We start from the raw sequence: 11,691 nt of genomic DNA, 5'->3' as shown, positions 1-11,691 counted from the left end.
TCTCCTTAAGACAATATTGCCCCGCTACGGTGCTCACGGTTGGCGGCAATTGTCTCCCAAGATACAACGGATTCGATTTGTGGTAGTAGCACTTCAAACCACAAATCCGGCGAACTTTCGACGGTGTTTTCCCTCTACAAGGAATATAATATATGAAAAGAGATGAAGAAGAAGAGAATTGCAATTTTGAGAAGAATGAATGCTCAATATGCAAATGGTGTACTCTCAAAGTCATCCAAGGGGTCCTTTATATAGAGAATGGAGTGGTGTGATGAAAGGATTTGAGCCAAACCATGCAACCTTCCAAACAGGTGCCACTATTCCAAAACCACAATTTCTCATTCATTTTTGAATTGGTTTATTAATAAACACCATTTCCAACAAATTCTAGCTTCAATCTATGTTATCCTAGGCATTTTTGGTGCTTTTATTTGTCTTATGTACTCAATTGGACTCCAAAATCTTCCTGTCACAACCTATAATTTAATTTGTGCTAGCCAATTGGGATTCAATGCATTATTTTCCTTTTTCCTCAATGCACAAAAAGTCACTCCTTATATAGTGAACTCTCTAGTACTCCTCACCATCTCTTCTACCCTCCTTGTGTTCGAAACAGACACTAGTGGAGAGGCGAACAAAACCTCGAAAGGAAATTATGTACTAGGTTTTGTCTGCACATTAGCAGCATCTGCTGGTTATGCTCTAATGCTGTCTGTAACACAACTTGCCTTTCACAAGATCATCAAAAGAGAAACTCTTCGTGCCATAATCGACATGTTGGTTTACCAGTCTTTGGTTTCTACTTCTGCAATCCTAATAGGGCTGTTTGCAAGTGGAGATTGGAGGAAATTGAGTTCAGAAATGGAGGGTTTTTAATTGGGGAAAGTGTCATATGTTATGAACTTGTTTTGGGCTGCAGTTTCTTGCAAGATTTTTAATGTTGGGTGTGTTGGGCTTATATTTAAGGTTTCTTCATTGTTTTCCAATTTTATTAGTGTCTTGGGTGTGCCTATTGCTCCAGTTTTGGCTGTGATTTTTCTCCACGACAGGCTTAATGGATTGAAGGCAATATCCATGGTACTTGCCATGTGGGGGTTTGTTTCTTATATGTATCAGCATTATCTGGAGGATCTGAAGACCAAGGCTAAAACAAAATCCGAAGGCGAAAACTAATTTGACCTTTTGTGGTTAATAAATAATGAAGGGGATCATGGGTAGATCGATAGAACAATGTTTAAGCTCATGTAAAATTACATAAATTATGTGATAGTATGATGGTGTAATTAACAGAGAATCTTTGAGCTATAGTTACTTGTAATGTTTGAGGATTAGGTAAATTCCTTCTAATATTTACTTTATAGTTCTTAACACTAATAAATGTATTGGCTACGAAACAAGAGAGAGAGCAAAATTATGTGTTGGTGAAATTTGATATTCTCTCACCCAGAAAAAGTAAACTTGAACCTCGTTCGAACCAATATTTCCGTGAAAATTAATAGATTCTATCAGTGCTATATATCTTCCAATTGCAAAAGAATCCCAAGAGATTACTTGTTATTAAATAACAACGGTAAGGACTTCGAATTTTCTTCTCTTCTTCCTCCGAACTTCAAAATTTCTCTTGGACTTCTTTCTCGTGAATTTGTGTACACTACAACAAAAATGTCTTTTTGCAACATGTAAAAGACGACATTTATTAATTAAATGTTGCTAAAATGGTTTATTGCAACATTTTAATAAGTAAATGTTGCCATTGGTATTAATAATTAAGATTTGGCAATATTTTTTTAAGTGAATGTTGCAAATGCCCCTTAATAAACATTGTGAAAATTTTTATTTTAGCATGTTTACCAAGCGTTGCGAAAAGACACGTTTCTTAAATATTGCTAAAAGTTAATCTTTCGCAACATTTGTTAACGTTTAACAAACGTTGCGAAAGAGGTTAAATGTTGCGAAAAGGATGGTAAACGTTGCAACATGGAAACCTAGTTAACGTGACCCGACCCACGCATATATATATGGATAATTCTCAAAACCTAATTTGAGATGTGAACAATTACAATTACACAACCCTAACAATTCCCATTCTTCCTCTCTCTCGCTGTCTCTCTTCTTTCAGTTGTTGGCAAGAATTCCATTGGTCGTCTTCTTCCTTCCTCTTCTGCTAGTTTGGTTTGCTCTTCCTTTTTCCCCATTTGTTTCCTACGTGACAAGCCTCCCAAATTGGGAGTTAATTCAATTAGCGTCCTCCCAAGTTGTACAATCTGTAGGAAGATCAGACTACTGAACCAGCCATTGCACCGATGAATGTGTTCTTCATGGGGCTAACCTGCACTGCAAGAAGGAAAGGGGCTTGTGTACTGGTTGAGTCCGTTCAACTTCTATAGGTAGTTGTATTACCAGCATAGCATAATCTCCCAAATTCTTTTTTTTTTTTGCCAAAATTAATGAGTGGAATACGTGTCCATACCACAAGATTGTACTATCGAAATGTAGAACCAGCAACTCTTCAGGTACAGGTCACTTCCTGTAGTCAAACTGTAACACCTTCACTTAGCATCGATAACATTAATGATAAGCCCATTGATCAGAAAGAACATGCCTTCAACAAGGGCATCCCCAGAAGGGTTCCCAATTTCAGTTTAAATCTAGGAATTCTTCTCCAATTTGATGCCGCAATGCTTGCCGCTTCTATTGCTTGTTGAAAACCCCCCAAAGCTTGTATTGCAGAAAATGCTAAAATCATGAGATAATTACTAAAATAAGAAAAACGTAAACATAATTGCTTCTTGGACTTCGTCATCTCCTTATTCTCTTAGATCTTGGTTTTGTAGTTCTATGAGAAGCTCTACCTTGAGTGGGTTTCGACTCAGCTTCATTTTCCCTTATTTATCAGGATGATTATCTGTTCTCATTATTAAAAGCATGATGTTTCTCGTACAGTGCACTTATCATTTTCTTGAACCTTGGATCCTCTTTATTGACAAATTTCATAAGCTCTGCTACTTAATATTTTTAATTTAATTTTAAGAGTTTTAAGAGTTGATGTGCTTTTAATGCAAAATGAGCTTTTAATGTAGGATGGGCCTCCTCAATTTCGAAAATCAAGTGTTTCAATTTTAAAAAAATTAAGCTGAGTTGATCGAAAACTAGTGACAGAAGTCTTGACAGCCTCTCACATGCGTGTAGAAACCGAGTGAATAAAAAATTCCAAAAAAAGTGGCCCCACCCCCTTATTGTGAGTGTCCGGTTCTGCTTCTCTCGTTATTATCGCTACTGTTGTGTCACTGCTTATGGTTGTATCCATCTAGATGTCCCTCTACTTCTCACTCTATCCCGTCATCGTCACTAGTCAACTAAACACGGTAGAGATTTGTTGTAGCATGATGGTTGTAAATTTAAGGTGCATGTGGTGGTTGGTTGGAGATGGTGGTGGTGAATTTGAGGTATAAGTGGTGTGTTAGAAGCGTGGGTCGTAGTGGTGGTTGTGGATTTGAGGTGAAGATGGTGATAGTGGGTTGTGTATTTAAGATGGTAATGACGGTGACTTGGATGGCGTAGCAATGGTGAAGTAGGGTGGGATGAGGTGAGGTGAGGTGAGGTGGGTAAAATAAAGGTGATTATGATCGATTAATTTGATAATTTGTAACTTATTAAAATATGTGATTTGCGATTAAATAAATAATTATGACCCATAAGTTGTATGTTTCAGTCTTGACCTTGTGTAATTTGTAACTAATGTGATCGTGACTTTAAATTGTATTATTGGGACGTGATCTATTTAATTAAATTATATGTTACGCCATTTTATCAAATGTCACAAAATGTGACCACTTTGTTTTTATTTTATTTTTTTCACAAATTTATTATTTTTTAAATCATATTTTGAAACATTTATAGTGTGTTTGATTGTAATCTATAAGCATGGAACTTGCATAAAATAATAAGTTCTGGGCATTCAATTGTCTAAAACTTTATAGAAGTTCTCAATTAAATACGTTTAATTGACTTAATTTTTAACTTAAGTTATGTTATACCATTAAAAATATCAATCAAATTCATTGAAACTTTTGATAAAGGATCAGCCCTACTCAAACTAGTTTGGTCACTGGAAGACGCCCTCAAGAGAATTTCATGAGCGCATGGCATTATTGGATAAGAAGAAACACTAATTTGGGATATATCGGTAAAAGTTTGAATAAAAAAATATGTTTTTCATGAAAATAAAGTTAATCAAAGTTTTTCCTTGTGTGGTATGTCGTCGTCGTCGTCGTCGTCCTTTTTTTTTTAAATGTCTAAGAATTGATTAAACTCGACAGAAGTCCTTTCTTGAAATCCATGTAAAGCCCAAATAGAAGCCTATCTTATTGGTATATTTCTGATTCATATCTCAGGCCCGTTAGTGCAACAGGAACAGGAGGGGAGGGTTTCTCAAACTTGTGTTGAAGCGATTTCTACTCAACTTGTTAATCGACAAACTTGGAAGGTAGTATCAGATTTATTTTCATAAAGACTGGCTTTTTATGTTGATTATCGCCATTCTTGTCGTCTATCTCTTTAGAATTTATTTATTTGCCATCGACAAACTTGGAAGGTAGTATCAGATTTATTTTCATAAAGACTGGCTTTTTATGTTGATTATCGCATTCTTGTCTTTTAGAATTTATTTATTTGCCATTTTTTAATAGTAGTCTTCCTTGAGCAGCAGTGCTTTTCATATTCTTGAATTTTTTATGTGGTTTTTTGAGGTATTCCTCATGACGGCTGGGTACCAATTACCAAAACTAGATTTTGACGACCCCATATTAGCTTGGTGCCAGTTCCATTAGTACGTATTTATTTGTTCTTAATTTTATAATTCTATAGGTTTTTCTAGTTTTGATTGTGGATTGTTAATCTTTTTTATTTGATTACTGTTTTGACTAGTTACGGAGTTAATATTTTATTAATTTATCAAGCTAATTTATCTTTATTTTGCAATAAATCGTTATACTATGATTTTTCAAGATGGTTTTTATTTTTTATGCATATTTTTTTTGTATTTTCGTGTTTTAAAATTGTTTATTTGAGGAAAATTAAGCCTTTAACACTATTCATGTTTTATGATGATTTTGAAATCTAAATTGTGAATTTCTATTCTTTTTTAGAGTTGATGGAGCACGGTTCGTATCAAGATCAATCACAAGCGACATTTTCATTGACAGATGAGGATCATACACTAGCAAATTCTCTCAGATTTACTCTTAGCCAAGAGTGAGGTCTACTTCAATTATTTTTGTTGTTTAATATGACACTAGATAATTCTGAATTTTGTCTTTGTACACATGTTCCTATTGTTATCCTAGTCGTTGAAGGCTGATTTGTTAATCACTCGATTCACTTCATTAATGAAGTTTTTGAACTTATATAATACTAAATTGTCACGATTTAAATCACTAATTTCAGTGTGCAGTTTTTGTTAGTTAAAAAATTTGGAAGTCAATGGTGAGTTATTCAGTGTTATTTTCTGCCTATTGTCCTTGTCCATCTATGGGAAGCCTGAATGTTGCACTGTGGAATCTTACTAAAAGATAATTAGTTGTTTGCTATAAATTTTGTGAGTGTTGTAAACGATATTTCTCTTTTACTCATTCTATTTCATTTTCATTTTAGATAATGTAACTAATTTCATGGGTCAACCTATTCCATTTATTGGTAATGATTGAACCAACTAAGCCCCTGTTTGACCCCCATTTTTGTGGGGAAATATATTTTGAAATAGTGATTTTTTTATTTATTTTTCTTCTTTTTGCGAATATGTGTTTAAAAATATAAGGAAAATTTTTGGATTTACGTGTAAAATTATTTTATGGGAAATGTGTGGTTGAAAATGAGTTTTTGGAAAAATGGAGCCCAAATAGTGGCTAAATTTATCTTAGACTGTTCAATTTGGTTATTTACAAATACACTCTTATGTAGAAGAACATATGCAAAATTCTTTGAACTTCTTGTCGACATAATATTGCATCACTGAATAGTTTTCCTTGTTCATGTCTATATGTTGATAAATTTCTTGCAAAGTAACTTGTGTTTTCATGTTATTGTTAGTTCAATAAATTCATTGTGTAGACAAGTATTGATCAATAACCTAGAATAGTATTATGTTACAGCCCCCGAGTCACATTTTGTGGGTACAGTATTCCTCATCCTTCTGATGCTCGTGTGAATATAAGAGTCCAGACAACTGGTAAGGTGAAAATCTCAATTTTTTGTCAAATGTTTTTTTCCTTCTTTAAGAATACTATATCAAAATCTCGCCTTGCTTTGAACAAGATAGACTTAGACTTAACAGGTTGGAAACGAAGATCGGGTGTTTGATAAGTGCATTTGTCGCATCCTAATTAGTATTTCTGAATAATCATTTTAATCTCTTTGATTAATGTACATGTTTGAAAAGTAAAGAACTGAAAGTACATGTCTTGGATTAATGTAACTTATCATTCAACTTTATCACTCATTTTTACTGTTTAAAAGTAACCTTATATAGAATCAAATGACAATCTCCTACGACAGATGAGTATGAAGTAGTAGTCTTCTTGTTGGGTCGAATTAAGTGTCTAACTGGTTTACTTTCATTAACGTCAGCTTTTGATTCAATTGCAGGTGATGCAGCAAGTGAAGTGTTAAAAGATTCGTGCCAGGATCTAATGCTCATCTGCCAGCATGTTAAAAACACTTTTGATCAGGCTGTGGTCGAGTTCAAGAATAAGGCATTTACGCAATGAATGTTGGACAGTAACAAGTCTATTTTTACCTTATTTTATCTTATTTTTTATGTAAAGCATTTATGCTGTATCGTATCAAAACCATTTATTTTCATAGTGAATGTGCCATGAACTTGTTCGACCCAATACTTCCCTGAAATTTTGACAGATTCCCTCAACTTGAAAGAGCATGTTCTATGTATCTTCCAATTGCAAACGAATCCCGCATAAAATTTTTGTTGTTTCTTGGTGTATGTGGCCATTATACTAACTTTTCTCTCAAGTTTCTTTGCGATAAACATAACAGAGTAGGGGATGACATTGTCCAAAGTTGACCCACGGTTTTTTATGTGATCACATGTTCCTTGTTGATAATCGGTTTGTATCTTGGTAATTGATTTCTTAATATCATACAAAGAAGCTCCTCCAGATATCTAGGGATCCAGATTGTTTTCATTGTTGCTACTTAATTCAAAACTTACTTATTTGCTAATAAAATTAAATTTTCAAGCTTAGATGACCCTGCTTAAAGACCATGACGAGATTTTAGAGGTTTCTTGAACGATACAACTACTAATGTAATGCAGTCGAGGGCACATTGTTTCTGCTCATTTAAAGTTTATTGCTATGTTATTGCGTACACATATTATCACAAAAACCATGTTAACAAAAAATAAATGGTCATGCAACTTGTGCCGTGAAAAGTAAATCAGCTAAAAGTTCAAGCGTACCGTTTAAAGCTGACATAAAAATGGGACATGGGACACATGATTCAAAATTGTATGAAGCATCAGAAAATCGTGATTTGTTAACCTCGAGAACGGCTATCTTCTAACTGGCCTTGTTGAGTTGTTACGGTATTCATGCTGTCAAGATGAGAGAAATCGACGAGTCAGAATTCAGATCGTTGGGTACGTTGAGGTCGAATTTAAGTTAGTTTACCCTAATGAAATTCAAGTTGTGCAAGACATTTTTGAACTAACAATTTCTGCTCATGTATTAACAGTTCAAGAAGATGAGGAAAGAAATCCATCAAATTTCTCAAATATAGCCGACCAATATCTCATTCCTCAATCGAAAACCAATACACATTGGACTCTAGTCATCATCTATATACTCTTTGTCCTTCTTGGCCAGTCCAGTGCTACTCTCCTGGGAAGACTGTACTATAGTAAAGGTGGAAATTGCATATTGCTAGAATCCCTTCAAGAAACTATAGGATTCCCGATTCTCATTCCATTTGCTCTATACTTCTCCCCAAAATACGATCTCTCTAACAACAGGAATCTATCAAATCAGCCTTCTGCTCTGAGATTAGTAACAATCTACATATCTCTTGGCCTAATTCAATCAGCAGCAAGCGTGTTGTATGCAGTTGGGCTGTTAAACCTTCCTGTCTCCACATTTTCGCTCATTAGCACGACTCAGTTGGCCTTCAATGCTTTGTTCTCTTTCTTTCTCAATGCACAAAAGTTAACACCTCTAATACTCAATTCTCTGGTTCTTCTTACTATGTCAGCAGCTCTCCTTGTACTCAGCAGTGACTCTACAAATCCTGAAAAGGGTTCAAAAAGGAACCAATTAATAGGATTCTCATGCACTCTCATTGCATCAGCCTTATATTCCTTGATGCTATCAATAACACAACTATCCTTCCAAAAGATACTAAAAAGAGAGAACTTTAATGTTGTGTTGAATATGATAATCTACCAATCACTGGTAGCCACTTTTGTACTCTTACTGTCTCTCTTTGTTCGAGGTGAATGGAATAATTTGAGGACTGAGATGGAAAATTTTGAAATGGGAAACGAATCATATGTCATTGTTCTGGTTTTGACCACATTAGCTTGGCAGGTTTGTTCTATTGGAGCTGTCGGGTTAATTTTTGAGGTTTCGTCTCTCTTTGCCAATGTCATTGGTACCGTTAGTTTACCCGTTGTCCCAATTCTAGCAGCCATCTTTTTCGATGAAAAGATGGACGGGCCGAAGGTGATTTCCATATTTTTGGCAGCTTGGGGATTTGCATCATATATTTATCAGCAATATCTCGACAATTACAAGACCAGAAAAGCAAGTGAACTTGTCAATGAAGTAGCAGAAGCATCTCTTGTAGAAAACTTTAGCAATGAGAAAATCATTCTATAATAATTTACTTATTCTCTTCAACACATCGTGTAATTATTTGTTGTGTACTGAATTGGATTATACGCATGACATTTCCAAATATTGTTTCAAGTCAAATTGTATCTCCTTCATTTATGAGTAGACGAAGGGAAGGGATATGGGGTTGATAGCTCTTATTAGGAAGTCATCTTTCATCTCTGTTAACAAGAAAATCGATAGGAGCTATAATTCAACCACAAAATTTGTAAAAACAATCAATTCACTCAAAATTCACATTGTACTCCATTAGTTCACAATAATTTTACATAAAAGTCGATAAAACAAGTACACTCATGTTTTTTTCGAATTTACTTTCCAGGGACGAAGTTTGTGGCATAGGCCCAAGCATTGTTGTTAACAGGGTCTGCAAGGTGATCGGCCAAGTTCTCCAATGGTCCCTTTCCAGTTACAATAGCTTGAACAAAGAATCCGAACATGGAGAACATAGCCAATCTTCCATTCTTAATTTCTTTCACCTTAAGTTCAGCGAAAGCCTCTGGATCATCAGCAAGTCCCAATGGGTCGAAGCTTCCACCGGGGTAAAGTGGGTCGACTACCTCACCGAGTGGCCCTCCAGCTACACGGTAACCCTCAACAGCTCCCATCAAGATAACTTGGCAAGCCCAGATAGCCAAGATGCTCTGAGCATGTATCAAGCTTGGGTTCCCTAAATAGTCGAGCCCACCTTCGCTGAAGATCTGGGATCCGGCCTTGAACCACACGGCCTCGCCAAATTTGACACCATTGCGAGCCAAGAGCTCGGGGAAGACACATCCAAGAGCTCCAAGCATGGCCCATCTGCAGTGGATAACTTCCAACTCACGGTTCTTGGCAAAGGTTTCTGGGTCAGCTGAGAGTCCAGCAGTGTCCCAACCGTAGTCACCTGGGAACTCACCGGTCAAGTAGCTGGGGGGCTCACCGGAGAATGGTCCCAAGTACTTAACCCGGTCAGGACCGTACCATGGGCTGCCAGACGAAACTGGCTTGTTAACAGTTTTTCTCATCGAGACTCTTCCGTTGCTGGTGATCTCGGAGGCAGACGGTGAAAGCTTCACCGCCTTTCCGGCGAATGATGGAGAAGAAAGAGCCATTGTAGAGGCGGCCATGGCTAGAAAGTAATGCTGCAGTGGAAGGTTTTGATTTACAAAGTTTGCTGGTGATGAATGTGAAAGGACGGTGACATGTTTTTGTAGGCAAAAATAATGGCTTTGCTTATCTTTAAGAAATCTGTATCTACGTTTTAATTGGTGCTTCAAGATTCTAAGTTCATTTCTTCTGAATCCATTTGGCAATCTGTAGTTCATCAGTTTTCGGGGTATAATCACTACATTTTCTATTTTGGATTCTTCTGATAAAATCTATCATAAGGTTTAGTTTTGAAAAAATGTCAAAAACGTATGCAGAAGTGTTCCTGCTTCAGTGCTTGTGTCGGAACATTTTTAAGACTATCTTGATGCTAAGAAAAGGATAGTCGGTCTAGCCTTGAGTTCCTTCGACTTTGAGAAGCGATCTCATGTCTGAGAATAAGATCCCAAGTCAAGCAGACGACTAATTTACAGGACAAACACGTTGAACTAAACAACTTAGTCTATCATGCACTCAAAATTCCGTACTTCATGTGTATTCGTTTTAAATTCGTTATGAAATGTGTTAGAAACATGTTGTTTAGGACCGCTAATGTGGTGTTGTTTAGTTAACTATTTTAAAGTTGTTCCTTTTTTTGGTGTTGGTTATTTTTTTGTTATTCATGTTTGTAATCGTGGGGTAGTTTTAGGACCATGATTTTAGTGGGTTGTTATTAATCAATTGTAAAGTTTCTGATGTTAAATTTTCAATTCAGTGTTTTTTGCTTAAAATACATTGTAATGCCCTGAAAATTTTTAGAATAAAAATGTATTTGTTTTATATGTTAAAATATATTTTTTGATAAAATTTAGGGTCAAAGTGAAATAAGTTTTAAATCCAATTTCTATTTGGGTTTAATATTTATTTATTTTCAATAGAACTAGAATTAGTATATCAATTTTGGTCTCGTTAGATAGCTCTTATTTAATTATATATATTAGGCTCGAAAAATAATTAATTCGAATAAGTTTCGCCCATCTTATTATGGTTGAAAGGTATTACCTTAACTTATAATTTAGTTAAAATTGATTTAAAAACTTTCCCAATCACCCACGTGTAGTTTTACTTGAAATGGTGATACATTTTCTAGTAGGCTATGATTTTTCCTTGCTGAGTAGATTCCATAAATTTTTAAATTCATTCAAGGTTTGAATGACCTTGCCCAGCAAATGTGTCAGTTGACCTTAGTTTAAAGAAGTGGTTAGTTGCCTTGTTTGAGATTGAAGAGAATGGCAAATACGTGAATATGATAGCAGTGATTGATAGGGCCAATTAAATAATTTAGTTACCTTTTTTATCTTCATGGTTTGCCGGCACGTGTTTATATAAAAGGGGTAAACAGTGATTGATTGGACCAAATACAGGGATAAATGTTTGACTATGAGGTAATAGGAAATTTTGCATTTATTTTGGACGTAAACTTACCATGATTTAAGGATGATTTTTGTCTACCTTAAATTGAGTGCTCCAAGTTGGGAATAAATAGATGGACGATTTTATTTTTTTTGGAAGCACACATATTGACACGATTATAGAGACAAGGTGTTGGGAACGTGAGATTATAGCTTTTCTTTCAACAAGTCTTTTTATCAATCAAGGTAAGATACTTTGTGCAAGTTGATTGTCTTTGTAATATTATAATTTTTGACGTGATTTATTT

At 35.3% G+C, this 11,691-nt stretch overlaps 3 protein-coding genes and 1 pseudogene across 13 annotated transcripts; 3 read left to right on the top strand and 1 right to left on the bottom strand.

Annotated features, from left to right (window-relative positions):
• Positions 1-2,387, top strand: part of LOC111372698 — a 4,538-nt pseudogene extending 2,151 nt beyond the window's left edge.
• Positions 2,071-6,990, top strand: LOC111372726 (DNA-directed RNA polymerases I and III subunit RPAC2-like). 11 transcript variants are annotated; one of them, XM_022995114.1, is made up of 5 exons: positions 2,071-2,387; positions 4,395-4,486; positions 5,148-5,253; positions 6,150-6,226; positions 6,643-6,987. In XM_022995114.1, the coding sequence occupies exons 3-5, from the start codon at positions 5,153-5,155 to the stop codon at positions 6,762-6,764; spliced, it is 300 nt and encodes a 99-aa protein (XP_022850882.1). In that variant the 5' UTR covers positions 2,071-2,387; positions 4,395-4,486; positions 5,148-5,152; the 3' UTR covers positions 6,765-6,987. The 11 variants fall into 11 exon arrangements, 5 of the variants coding, with proteins under 5 accessions (XP_022850882.1, XP_022850883.1, XP_022850880.1 ...); XM_022995115.1 differs by lacking the exon at positions 2,071-2,387 and adding an exon at positions 4,749-4,828 and having other exon boundaries at positions 4,352-4,486; XM_022995116.1 differs by lacking the exons at positions 2,071-2,387; positions 4,395-4,486 and adding exons at positions 4,493-4,594; positions 4,749-4,828.
• A 272-nt stretch (positions 6,991-7,262) lies between these two features.
• LOC111372724 (purine permease 21-like) lies at positions 7,263-9,032 on the top strand. Its single transcript, XM_022995110.1, has 2 exons — positions 7,263-7,654; positions 7,750-9,032. The coding sequence occupies exons 1-2, from the start codon at positions 7,618-7,620 to the stop codon at positions 8,886-8,888; spliced, it is 1,176 nt and encodes a 391-aa protein (XP_022850878.1). The 5' UTR covers positions 7,263-7,617; the 3' UTR covers positions 8,889-9,032.
• A 93-nt stretch (positions 9,033-9,125) lies between these two features.
• Positions 9,126-10,082, bottom strand: LOC111372725 (chlorophyll a-b binding protein 21, chloroplastic). The gene has a single exon (XM_022995111.1). The coding sequence runs from the start codon at positions 10,010-10,012 to the stop codon at positions 9,215-9,217; it is 798 nt and encodes a 265-aa protein (XP_022850879.1). The 5' UTR covers positions 10,013-10,082; the 3' UTR covers positions 9,126-9,214.
• Positions 10,083-11,691: the final 1,609 nt, after the last annotated feature.

The sequence above is a fragment of the Olea europaea genome, unplaced genomic scaffold (genome assembly GCF_002742605.1).
Source record: "Olea europaea var. sylvestris unplaced genomic scaffold, O_europaea_v1 scaffold1023, whole genome shotgun sequence".
In the NCBI taxonomy this organism is placed as follows: Eukaryota; Viridiplantae; Streptophyta; class Magnoliopsida; order Lamiales; family Oleaceae; genus Olea; species Olea europaea.
The sequence above is the reverse complement of the archived record's forward strand: the minus strand, read 5'-3'. Positions and strand labels throughout refer to the sequence as shown.

Excerpts from the sequence above, each read along its gene's own strand:
- LOC111372724 (XM_022995110.1), top strand. The coding sequence starts at position 7,618 with ATGAGAGAAATCGACGAGTCAGAATTCAGATCGTTGG. Across the intron at positions 7,655-7,749 it reads GTCAGAATTCAGATCGTTGG|TTCAAGAAGATGAGGAAAGA; the intron begins GTACGTTGAGGT and ends ATGTATTAACAG.
- LOC111372725 (XM_022995111.1), bottom strand. The coding sequence starts at position 10,012 with ATGGCCGCCTCTACAATGGCTCTTTCTTCTCCATCATTCGCCGGAAAG.
- LOC111372726 (XM_022995114.1), top strand. The coding sequence starts at position 5,153 with ATGGAGCACGGTTCGTATCAAGATCAATCACAAGCGACATTTTCATTG. Across the intron at positions 5,254-6,149 it reads AGATTTACTCTTAGCCAAGA|CCCCCGAGTCACATTTTGTG; the intron begins GTGAGGTCTACT and ends ATTATGTTACAG. Across the intron at positions 6,227-6,642 it reads TATAAGAGTCCAGACAACTG|GTGATGCAGCAAGTGAAGTG; the intron begins GTAAGGTGAAAA and ends ATTCAATTGCAG.